A 12,821-nucleotide genomic window follows, 5' to 3' on the forward strand; every position below is an offset into this window, starting at 1 on the left:
AGTGGTAAAATATACCATAAATGATGAAAAGAAAACCCACTGGAGCCACCATGACAATTTAAAGCTTTATTTAAAACACAGATAAGCAATTTTGAGCATTAGGTTTTCAACAGATCTAAAAAACAGTTAAAATCAGCCATATTTAAACAAATGACAATCAATCAGAATCAATAGCAGAACCAACACCCCTTCAATAAAGGTTTTAAGGACATACAACCATTTAACCCAAGTTTATGGTTAGCTGGAAATTCAGCTATCTATCTTAACTCAACTAATTTAGTACTATGTTAAATGTCCCCTCCCCTCATACTCTCTTGTTGAATGTATAACACCATAAACTGAAATGTATGCTCCTTGTTTACTTCTGTATGCTGATACAAAGCATTACTTCTCAAACATAATCTGATGTCACTCATATGTTGCAGTACACGTTGTTTTAACATTCTATTGGTTTTCTCAACACAGAATGCTTGGCATGATGTGCACTCAGCTAGATACACCCCATTTTTAGTTTTGCAGTCTGCATAGAATCTAGATATATACCTCCTACCTGACACAGGGTATACAAAAATGTTATTTTTTTTAACATATTGACATGCCTTGCATTTTCTGCATTTGAAAGTTCCCAACTTCTTCCTGTGTGCATTAGACTTGTTGGGAAGTATCTTCTTACATAAAATCTGTTTCAGATTTTAGCTGTTAGTATAAGCAAATCTGGGGTGGGGGCCTACTAGTGCTCTCAGTTTATTATCAGTATGTACAATCTTCCAATTCTTTTTTATCACCTGGGAAATAGCATCAGTATCACTATTATAATGTAAATTTATTCTCACAAATGGGCTATTATTCACTTTCTGTTCATTAGCAATAATTGCATTGTCAGAACTACCCATACTGCATTCATACCAGGGCTTGCCTTTATTCCTTCTCCAACCTTTCACCCTAGCTATTGTTCTTTTAACTCTTTGTGCTGGATAGCCACGACTAGCAAACATATGCTGCATATTATCTAACTCACTTTCATATATAATATCTTCGGTGCACAATCTAGAGATTCTCAAACCATGCCCAGTTGTCCTTGGAAGGCAAGTTGGAAGGTATACCATTGATTTGTGGATGACATATATATTTTGTGGAGTGGTACAACTGAAGAATTATTGTCATTTGTGAGATTTTGGAAAACACAACAGATTTCCTATGTTTTACTGTTAGATATTCTGCTGAATCACTAGATTTTTTAGATGTGAAAATTTATAAAGATTTGACTGGCAAATTACAAACCAGAGTGTATAGGAAAAGTTGCTGGAGAAATAATATGTTAATGCATGACAGTATGCACCCAACGCACATTTTTGATAATGTAATGAGTAGGTAGGATTCAAGCATAAAAAAAAAACAAAACAAAACACAAAAGACACTAAAATCTACTTTTTTATGTTTGTGTGTGTGTGTGTGTGTGTGTGTGTGTGTGTGTGTGTGTGTGGGTGGGTGGGGCAAACCCCCATGCACCCCCACCCCCTGCAAATTAAATATAACAACTCCAAGATCACACTACAGTGAGGAAAAGGGTAAATTTCCCGATCTGCACTGTACAGCAACAGAGATCTAAGCATTGGTTAAGACTGTGCAATCAGGGCACATCTGACCTGTCACTGATGGAAATGCTACAGATTCGTAAATCAAACTGCATGAGGGTCACTCACTCCAGGGATCTTAACCTAGCCTTATGCTGGAGAGAGGGAGAGATACATCTCCCAGACACTGCCACCTCTCTAGAACAAGCTTCCAATTCACGTGAAACAGAACTCTTCCATGACCCTCTTTAAACGCAACTTAGATCAATGGATAGATGACCACAAATTCACTCCTGGGGTGATGTCTATGTCCCTTGTGGACAGAGGAAGTCACTATTAACTACCATAGACCCTTATCTCTGTGAACTCCACTCACCTAACCACCAACAATTAAGGCAGCTCATGATAAATATGGCCAGGCTTGTATGAGCTCTAGGGCTGTTAGCCTAGTAACCGTCTATGAACCTTTGAACAATGCTAGGGAGATGCCCTTCTTCAGCATGAAACATAATGGCATTGCATTTAGTTTATCCTTAAGGCCGGTCTTGTCTAATGGCCCCTGTTTACCTGGAGATGGTGAGGGCAGAAGGTCAGCCTGCCAGTTAATTAGCTTCTGCAATGAATACTCCGTATGGAAGTGGTAAAAAGAGTTCTCTGGCTGGCCAATAATGTTCTGCACTTCATGATTCTGTGGGTCTACACCTACAGCTTCTTCAGACTTGAAAGTCTTTTGTCATAGCCTGCTTCCTAATGACCTCCATAGATGTGCACCTCTGACAGGAGAAAGGCTCAGTCCCAGCACAACTACGACTATCCATTAATATCATATGATTTGGCTCTTGAGGTTCTGTTCTTCTCTGCATAAAGCATATACATCACTGAGTTGGCAGCCCTGTCCAGAGAGTTTGTTTTTCACAAAGTGTAAGATGGCCTGAACTTTGTTTGATTTTCTGTAAAGTTTGAGTTTTATTTAACACTGTGTGCACTATATGTATCATCTATTATTAGGCAAATAATACAGAAGTGACTGTTGTATTGGCTGTCCATCACCAGTAACTTGTTAATGTTTCTCTTTGTCTATCAGTAAAGCTTAATGGTGTTACTGCTGAGTCATCATGCCTCTCTGTCTCCAGATTCATCTCTTAGGGCACCCTGACCAGAGTTGCAGTGTGTGTATCTTTGTGTATGTGTGTGTGTGTGTGTGTGTGTGTGTGTGTGTGTGTGTGTGTGTGTGTGTGTGTGTGTGTGTGTGCACGCACGTGTGTGTGCACACTTGTGTGCGTGCATGTGTGTGTGCATGTCTGTGTGTGTATCAGATGGTTCTTCTACAATGAGACGATGACACTCTGCTCATGTGTGCATGAACCACTCACCATCAGCACCTGAGTTGGCTAAGTAAGCCTAACCAACAAGGTTCCCTGGCTTATGCCACCTAAGAAAGTTAATTTCCTGTGCCCCTGTTGAGCCGAGCCACAGAAGTGATTCCCGGGGTGTATTTCCTATTTCCCATCCACTCATCAAGATTTTTCTTGAAGAGTGCTAATGAGGAACTTTGCTTGACATAGATGGATAACTTGTTCCAGAGTATAGGAAGTCTCTGGGACAGGAATCCATCCCTCCAGCATGTCCTGTTTATTGTGGTGACAAGGTTTAGGTCCCTAGAGCATGTAGCTCAGAGGGATTGGGATTTCTTTAGGTGTAGCATGTCCAACAGCTCTGGGTTTAACATAGCTTTATATGTTTGGCAGAGATCTCCCTGGAGTAGGCGATATGGTACAGAGTAAAGCTGGAGCTTTTTGAGATGGCCAGTGTAGGGCATCTGTTTGATGCCAGTAATCCTCTTTGTGAGGTACTTCTGTGGCCTTTCCAGCTGCTGCAGATGTCTTGTGAGGTACATTACAAAAGGGGCATTGTACTCTATAATGGGTCTAATGAGTGCTGCGTAGAGGAGAACAATGACCTCTTTTTTCATGGATGAGAACCCTTTTGTGATGAGGTGTGCCACATAGAAGGATTTCCTGACTACTGTGGTGATATGATTATCAAAGGAGAGACTACTGTCCACCTGGGTCCCAAGGTCTCTTATCACACATTCGGCATTGAGTAGACTGCCGTTTATGTGGTAGTTCATGGGTAAAGAGTTTTTACCAAAGGGGATGACAATGCACTTTTTGGCATTGAGCTTGAGACCATGTCTCTGACACCAGGCATCTGTCTCAGTGAGGCCCTTCTGTAGGATGTCCACATCATTTGGGGACTTGACTATGGCTCCTAGTTTGCAGTCATCTGTGTTAGCCTGTACTTCAGAGAAGTAGATACCAAACAGGAGAGGTCCCAGGACTGAACCCTGTGGTACTCCACTTGTCACTGGTTTGAAGTCAGATCTGGGATCTGCAACTTTTACAGTGTGGGTTCTGTCAGTGAGCCAGTTGGCAAACCATCTTGTGACATAGGGATTTATACTTAGTTTAGTGAGTTTAGCTATAATTCCAGAAAGGGGGATGGTGTCGAAAGCCTTGGAGAGGGCAAGATAGGCTGTGTGAACCACCTTACCCTCGTCTACGGCTTTGGTGACTGCATCAAAGAAGTCGATCAGGTTCAGAAGGCATGATCTGCCTTTCACAGACCTGAACTGGGTGGGGTTCAGAGTTTGGAGGTTACCAATGTCTTTGTTTATGAGTTCCATGATGATACATTGCGTGGCCTTACAGACCAGGCTCATCAGGCTAATAGGGCGATAAACAAATTGACAGAAAACACCAGGAAGGACCCTGTTGACCAAGGACGGTAGAGCCAAATATACAGACCAGATACACGAATTTGACCTAGGTTTCATCTTTATTGTACAGACTTCTTCAGAATATGAACACATTTAACCACTCCATTGATATATGTACACACACATACACTGCAACAAATACATCCCACCCCTTCAATTACCCTATCAGGTAAAGATCAATCAAACAAGCATATCCTAAATCTAACTTCGTTAACCCTTCGAAGTAAAAAACTATACTCTCAATGCATCTACAGAATATGTGTTACATATCAAAATGTTGTTAAATATACGAAATATAAAATATAAAATGACCATATTCATGTACAACCAACTAAAAACTGTTTATGACACCCAATATCATAAACTAAAATAACAGGACAATATCATAATGTCAAAAAAACAATAGTAGTTAATCATATAAAATTAACTTTCAAGAATTTTGTTAAGAAATTTTTAAAAAAGATCTTTTAGGAAAACACCATTCCATAACAATAAAAAGTAAAAAACTTTCTTAAAACCTTTTTATAAATAACATTTTCAACCCAAGATGTGTTTTAATTTTAATAGGGGCAATATGCTTATGTTATCATTAATTCATGGAAATACTGTAGCATTTAATGCCAACTGCCATCTCATTTCACAAATATCAAGATGCACATCCAATACTGCACCCTGACCATCCTTTTTTATTTGCTGTATTACACAAAATGTAAATCTGTGCTCTGGATATTGCTCTACATGCCTAACTAGGGCATTAGTATTTTTCATGTGCCTAATATCCAGGATGTGTTCACTGACTCTATCCCTAAACATCCTACAAGTTTTCCCCTATATAAAAAGCCGGACAATCTTCACATTTAGCCATATAAACAACATTTTTAACATGACAATCAAAATGGCCATGTATACCAATAACCTCTCCCTCAATATTCATTTTGTCACCTGTAACAAGAATATATTTACAAATGCTACATCTACCACACCTAAAATTCCCTTTACTCCTATGTGAACTAACATTTTCACAACTGGAGTTTGCAGCTGACTCAAGTAATTGTTTAAAAGATTTCCCTTTCCTATATACGATTTTTGGGGGTTTGTTGAATTTTCTCCATAAATTACTGTCCAGTTTTAATAACTTACAATTCCTATTTATTATACCCACTATATGATCCACGCCATAATTGTAGGTAGTAATAAAATACAATGTTTCCCTCACACTAGTATTAACATCAGTTTCATTTTTTGTTATTTTTACTTCTCCAATAACTGTGTTTACTTGTGCCCCCCCATCGTCGTGATCATGGGTTAAAATTGCCTTATAAACACCACTAAACCTCTTACATTTCACTTCCTCCATAATGGAATCACACAATTCAACAGGATATCCACGATTAATGAACATACCTTTAATGAGCTCCATTTCCTTAAGAAAATCTTGTCTTTTGCTTACCATTCTGGCTGCCCTAACCATTTGTCCTTTTACTATCGCTTTTTTCTGATGGTTAGGGTGCCAGCTCTGGTAGCTCAAATAAGAATTGGAAAAGGTAGGCTTTCTGTATATACCAGAAACCAAACATTTTTCCAAATGATTAACCTTCACTTTTACGTCTAAATATGAAATTTCCTCACTACTATATTCATAAGTAAACCTAAAAAATTGTACTGTACAAATAATATAATCTATAAAGGCCTTCATGACCTCAATTGGCCCATCCCATACTAAAAATATGTCATCCAAAAAACAGGTGTATTGTTGTATATAATTCATATATTCACTGGTGAACACATACTCTTGTTTCCAATAGGCCATAATATAATTCGCATAAATAGGAGCACACACAGCTCCCATTGCTACTCCAGTTTTTTGTTTATAATACTGGCCCTCAAAATAAATGCAGTTGTTCTTCAATACAACCTCCATTAGGGTAACAAAAGTATTTATACGATCCTGTTCATATACACTAGTTTTATATAATTGTTGCTCTAACCATTGCAACCCTATTTCATTTAGAATGACTGAAAATAAATTGCACACATCAATCGTTAATAACACTGTGTGGTCACTAATTTGAACTACCTTTAATTTATTCAAAAACTCCCAGGAGTCCTTAGTTATATATCTAAACACTTTCAAACCTCCTTGCAGGTGATAATCCAAAAATTTACTGATAAACAATGTTTTTCCCCTCTTCCCATCAACAATTGGCCTAAATTGAATGTTGTCCAAACCTTTATGCAATTTTGGTATACCAAAAATGCTACTGACCTTAGGAAATTTATTTACCAAGAAATAATGCTCGGTTTCATCAATCTGTCCCTGCATTAATAAGTCATCAATTAATATATCTACTTTTTGGTATGCAATATGTACCTGGTTAATACTACTTTCCTTGTAGGTGTCAGTAGCTAACATGGCTAACATGTAATCTATATAATCATTTTTATTCATTATAACCATGCCATTCCCTTTGTCTGGCTTCATAAATCTGACAGTTTTGTCATTAACCATATCCCTTAATAGTATTTCCTCTCCTCTATTCAGATTATTAATGTGATCAAAGGCCCTTCTATTACCAAAGTTTCTACTTGCCCTCATGTGCTCTCTGATTTCCATCTCACAAACTTTTTTTTTTTTTTTTATAAACTCACAGTTCCATTTGATGGCGGAATAAACTTACTTGGCTTTCTCAGGCCAATATTTTCTTGCTGACAATAATTGTCAAAAAACATCTTGATATTCATTTTTCTGGTAAGCATTTTTAAATCTATCAGGGTCTCAGCAACATTCCCACTTTTCAAAGGTATAAAAGAAAAACCTTTTGATAACAATTCAGCATGCTCCTCCCCTATTGTTTTACTGGAATAGTTATATACTTTATAATCACCTTGGCCATTTAAAACAATGGATGAATTAACTAAATAAACAGTATCTGCTTCCCCCCGGGTTAAATCAGTAACATCCAACATATCATACACTTCAACATCACAAACTGACATAAAAGCCGTTGACTCACTTTCTTTTGTATTAACTTCACCTTTACTAATGTCCATAAAGTCCGTACACACTAAACCCTGTAGTATTGTCCTGGATATTAGGCACATGAAAAATACTAATGCCCTAGTTAGGCATGTAGAGCAATATCCAGAGCACAGATTTACATTTTGTGTAATACAGCAAATAAAAAAGGATGGCCAGGGTGCAGTATTGGATGTGCATCTTGATATTTGTGAAATGAGATGGCAGTTGGCATTAAATGCTACAGTATTTCCAGGAATTAATGATAACATAAGCATATTGCCCCTATTAAAATTAAAACACATCTTGGGTTGAAAATGTTATTTATAAAAAGGTTTTAAGAAAGTTTTTTACTTTTTATTGTTATGGAATGGTGTTTTCCTAAAAGATCTTTTTTAAAAATTTCTTAACAAAATTCTTGAAAGTTAATTTTATATGATTAACTACTATTGTTTTTTTGACATTATGATATTGTCCTGTTATTTTAGTTTATGATATTGGGTGTCATAAACAGTTTTTAGTTGGTTGTACATGAATATGGTCATTTTATATTTTATATTTTTGTGTATTTAACAACATTTTGATATGTAACACATATTCTGTAGATGCATTGAGAGTATAGTTTTTTACTTCGAAGGGTTAACGAAGTTAGATTTAGGATATGCTTGTTTGATTGATCTTTACCTGATAGGGTAATTGAAGGGGTGGGATGTATTTGTTGCAGTGTATGTGTGTGTATATATATATATATATATCAATGGAGTGGTTAAATGTGTTCATATTCTGAAGAAGTCTGTACAATAAAGACGAAACCTAGGTCAAATTCGTGTATCTGGTCTGTATATTTGGCTCTACCGTCCTTGGTCAACAGGGTCCTTCCTGGTGTTTTCTGTCAATTTGTTAGTAGTTTGGATTGGTGTCTTCCTTCTAATAGGGGCGATAGTTCCCAGGATCAGTGGTGGTTTCCCCTTTGTGGAGTGGGATAACTGTTGCTGTGAGCCATTCAGTGGGCACAAAGCCTGAAGTGAGACTATGATTGAACATGGTGCTTAGGTGGGGAGCCAGTTCATTCTGAAGTTTGTGTAAAACGCAGCCTGGGATGTTGTCTGGTCCCATGGATGTGTATTTTTAGTTTTAGAGAGTGCAGCTTTTACCTGCACGGATGTGATACAGGGACTCTGCATTCTTTCTGTATAGATACGGGCTCTTTAGGGGGTGAGAGGGGAATAAAGTTAGCACTGAACCTATCTGCCAGGATGTTGGCAATATCAATTGATTCTGTAGTTTTTGTGCCATTGTGCTGTATCTCAGAGCAGATCTGGGTGTTGCCATTGAGATTCTTGACATAGCTATAGAATGCTTTGTGGTTTCCCTTAGAATCAGTGGGGATTTTGTTTTCGTAGCTAGCTTTGGAGGATCTTAAAAGGGATCTCAGCTTCTTACTGAGGCTGACTAAGGAGCTGTTCCACTCATGGGATTTTACTCTCTTTTGTGACAGTTACTTCCTTCTGTTGTAGAGTTTGTTTATGGCAGGGGACCACCAGATTGGCTTCCTTTTTTTGGAGGATAGCATCTTGGTTCTGTTTGGGATAGCACGATCCATGCACTCTAACCCTAACCCTAACCCAATATGAACTCTTTCAATTCCCTCTTGGTTGGCTTCTTTTCTCTCAGGAAGTTACCCTTGTTGCAGAGTCTGCTTTCCAGCTTTAGGTGAGTGTGCTTTAAGCTGTCATTTTCTCAAACCTACTTTAGTTACTTCTGAATGGAAGACCAGATCCTCATGCCATTAATGAAGTCTCCTGCACTTCAGACTAAGTTGTCCTCAGTAAAAAAAAAAAAAAAAAAATCACATATAAGTGTTATTTTATAGTGTACAATACGAACTGGTGATGTGACACACTGACCACATGTAGAAAATGGAATAAAGTGATTGTGGCTGGACGGATAGATGAAAATTTCTAAAAACAAAGCACACTCCGTGCAGTTATGCAATACTGCAATTCTTTCTTCAGTGTTGCTTTTTTTGCCCCCAACTTGAACATTAAACCCTTCCCAATCCTTCATAGCCCATTCATTTCCCAGCCCACCTACAGAAACAAGCAATGGAGGCAAGAGTCATGGGATGAGTGTCTGTCATTGTCAGCTAGTTGGGATAATTTTGTTTTTTAACCCCCCCTTGGCTGTTGGACAGTACTGTCACAACTGAAGCAGGGCACACAATGGTGAGGTAGTTCATGCTACCACATAGTGGGTCCAGCTACAGTGCAGCGTATTGCTGAATAAACTGGTACACTGTTACCAAGTCTTTTGTCCTCTGATAGGTGCACTCCTTGTACTGAGACCTGGCTGCAGGGCTCCACCAGGGATGGATAATGTGCCTTGGATGCTCACCTCCATCACTGTCAGCTAACTCCTTCAGTTACTCAGGCCTGCTACTTGAACCTAGGTCATTTGATATGCAGTCAGGGCTTCATTCTCCTATGCTATGGAGCTGGCTAATAACTGTAATGTTTCACTGGTCATTTCTACGTCAACATCTACACAGTGAATTTGGCACAATATTCACATTTATCACATTTCCATATTTCCATACCTGTCAGAGCTCTATCTTTGATTATCAAGTTCTCATGTAGATATGATAAAAATGGTTCAAAAAAATGAAAAACTGAATAATAGGGCAAGTGCCACATAATTAAAAACAGTATTTCTCCTGTAGGGATGTCATTGCTCAACAGAGGCTGTCACAGACAAAAATTTATATTTCCCTGTTATAAAACAGCCTTAGAGATGATAACAAATAAGTCAAGCTGCATAGGAAGCACAGCCTTTACAATCAAATGCTTGGGTGGTCAGGGATATTCACTTGCACAATTATTATACAAAGGTGAAATGGACTCCCTATTGAAATATGGGGTCTATATTAGATAACCGAAAGAGCAATTCAGCGAATGCTCACATGAGCGAAAATGCCAGGAATCAAACTCCTTATAGTGGGGGGCTTCGCCCCCCCACACCCCTCGTTAACTATATATTCCAACTCCGAAGGTTGCACTACAGTGAGGAAAGGGCAAATATCCCACACCTCACTGTACCCCGACCCCACAAACACCCTTTCGATTCCCAGCATTTTCGCTCATGTGAGCATTCGCTGAATTGCTCTTTCGGTTATCTAATATAGACCTGAAAAATGAAATACCCCCTCCAAAAAAAAAAAGATGGAGGCAAAGGAAGCACCTGATAAAGGAGGGCAAATCACCCCAAACTTATATATACCAACTCCAAGATTTCCATACATCATTTTGGGACTCAGCAGTCCATGAGTCCCAAAATTTTAAATAGTTACCAACAAAATGTCTGATAGGAATGGCATTCCCACAGCAAATTCAAAACATTTTGTGGGGGTAAAGCCCTAAGATCCAGCATGTGTAAACAAGCACCCCTATACCCTGTACTGTGATATTACATCACTAAGATCTTTGTACCTTGTGATAAAGGGGATCCCACCCCCTCCAATGGTCTCTTCATTCAGATTGTGATTAGCTAGATATACATTACTCCATATCTGGTCATTGTGCTCTATATACTCCCAGTGTAGGTGTTTCTACACTACCCTTAGTACAGCAGAGTCCATATTTTGTGTTTCAGGTAATTTTGAAGATACCTTCTCCATTTGTATTGTGTTTACAGAGTTGAGTTTTATGAAGTAAGTTTCACTGCATAATCATACAGATGAATACAGATGGAACTTAATGCAAAGTACCTTCGCAAAGAAGTGCATATTTAGGCCTGCAAGTTGTAAAAGGTCACCTCAGGCTGGATTAATAGATGCATAATTAAATTATAGTAATTTATATTATCTGAATTATAAAGAGCTTCACTGAATCATCATGTAGGAATTCTACTACACCAGCTATTATGGCATTTTAGGATTACTTTTTTTTTGAAAACAGCATTACCGCAGTGAACAGATTAGTCAGTGAAGACTTGTGTTGTCATTAAAATGATAGGTGGTCTTCATGCCTGCTTCTGTTTTAAGACAACAGAAGAGGGATGGACACATTCAGCTTTGTGTGTGACTCAGTAGGACTGTTCTGCTTACCTCCTCTGCAGTGACTTCTGTCTCCTCTTCACACTGTGAGTAATCCCTCCACGGCTGACTGCCATTAATCATGGCCCACTGACCATCCAGGCCACATTTTCTGCTTACAAACCCATGTTTCACTACAAAGACAGAAAAAAGACACTGCATGAATCATAGTGTTTCACATCTTCATTCAGAATAAATCTGTTTGATTTGTACCCCAGGACATCAACTCTCTGATAGAGCAGGTGCAGCTGGTACACAAATGCAACATCAATTATTCGTAAGATCATAGTACTGTCAAGGGAACTGGAAAGATGTCTTCCAACAGATGTTTTAAACATACCATTTCTTAAATTTCAGTATGTTGTGATTAAGACAGTCAACTGAAGAACAGAAGTGCACACTTGTTCAAAACTGACCACTCAAATGAGATTGTGCTGTGTGAGGTGGATGTGAACTTTTCCCCAAAGTATAGTGACCACTTAATTATGAGAGTTTTGGGGTTAAAACCTCCCTGCGGACATTGGGTGAGTGCATGTGGGGGAGCTTTGCCTCATAGAAAACATAATTAAAATGTATTCTGCAACAGCTATTTCAGGCTTTTTTTTTCTTATTCGGTGAAACATCGTTTGCATTTGTGCCACACACCCCGGTGCCTTTAAAAAACATCAGAAAAAAATGCATAGTATAACTGAGGTAAGACGCACAAAGAACTGTCTTACTGTAAGTTAGAAAAAATTCAATGAAACATTCATTACTTTTTGCATAGCTGTGTTGTATTATTCATGGTTCCTATGAAGCCTATCATGTACTTAGTGGGGTCCGAGATTGGATGCCATTCCACAACAGCACACACACACACACACACACACACACACACACACACACACACACACACACACACACAATATGCATGCATATCTATGGACAATTTAGGGATTCATCAATTTATTTTCAATGTGTCTTTAGGACATGGCAGAGACTTGTAACCCTGGCAACAATCCACATGGACATGATTCATCAAATTGTGCTTCAGTGAACACAGTTAATCAAAATGACATAAATATCTACCAAATCCTTCAACCCAAAATTCTGGATTATATTTCATCACAAAGACGGAGTGCTTTCCATTGTTCAAGTTATGTTACATAAGTTCTTTACGAAAGGAGTTTCAGTCAAATTTGGTTACTGAACAGTATATACATCTTAATCTCTTGCCTACAGAAGACTTAAGCAAGACTAAACATTTTATGTAATTTTGTTTTATTTTACAATTTGAACAGGTTAAGTGAGCTGATCTACTGTCTTTTTACAGTTATAACTTGGGTACAGACATACAGTAACAAATATCAGTATGAACAGTAC

General features: G+C 38.2%; 1 protein-coding gene across 1 annotated transcript in view; it reads right to left on the bottom strand.

Moving 5' to 3' along the window:
* The window catches only part of LOC122816494 (glucagon receptor-like), a 2,063,211-nt gene that overhangs the window by 445,098 nt on the left and 1,605,292 nt on the right, over window positions 1-12,821 (bottom strand). The window contains exon 7 of the mRNA XM_044089325.1: window positions 11,472-11,593. Within this exon, the coding sequence (XP_043945260.1) occupies window positions 11,472-11,593 (122 nt within the window). The remainder of the gene's footprint in view (window positions 1-11,471; window positions 11,594-12,821) is intronic.

This window comes from Protopterus annectens, chromosome 12.part0 (assembly GCF_019279795.1).
Source record: "Protopterus annectens isolate FY-2018-M chromosome 12.part0, PAN1.0, whole genome shotgun sequence".
NCBI lineage: Eukaryota > Metazoa > Chordata > Ceratodontiformes > Protopteridae > Protopterus > Protopterus annectens.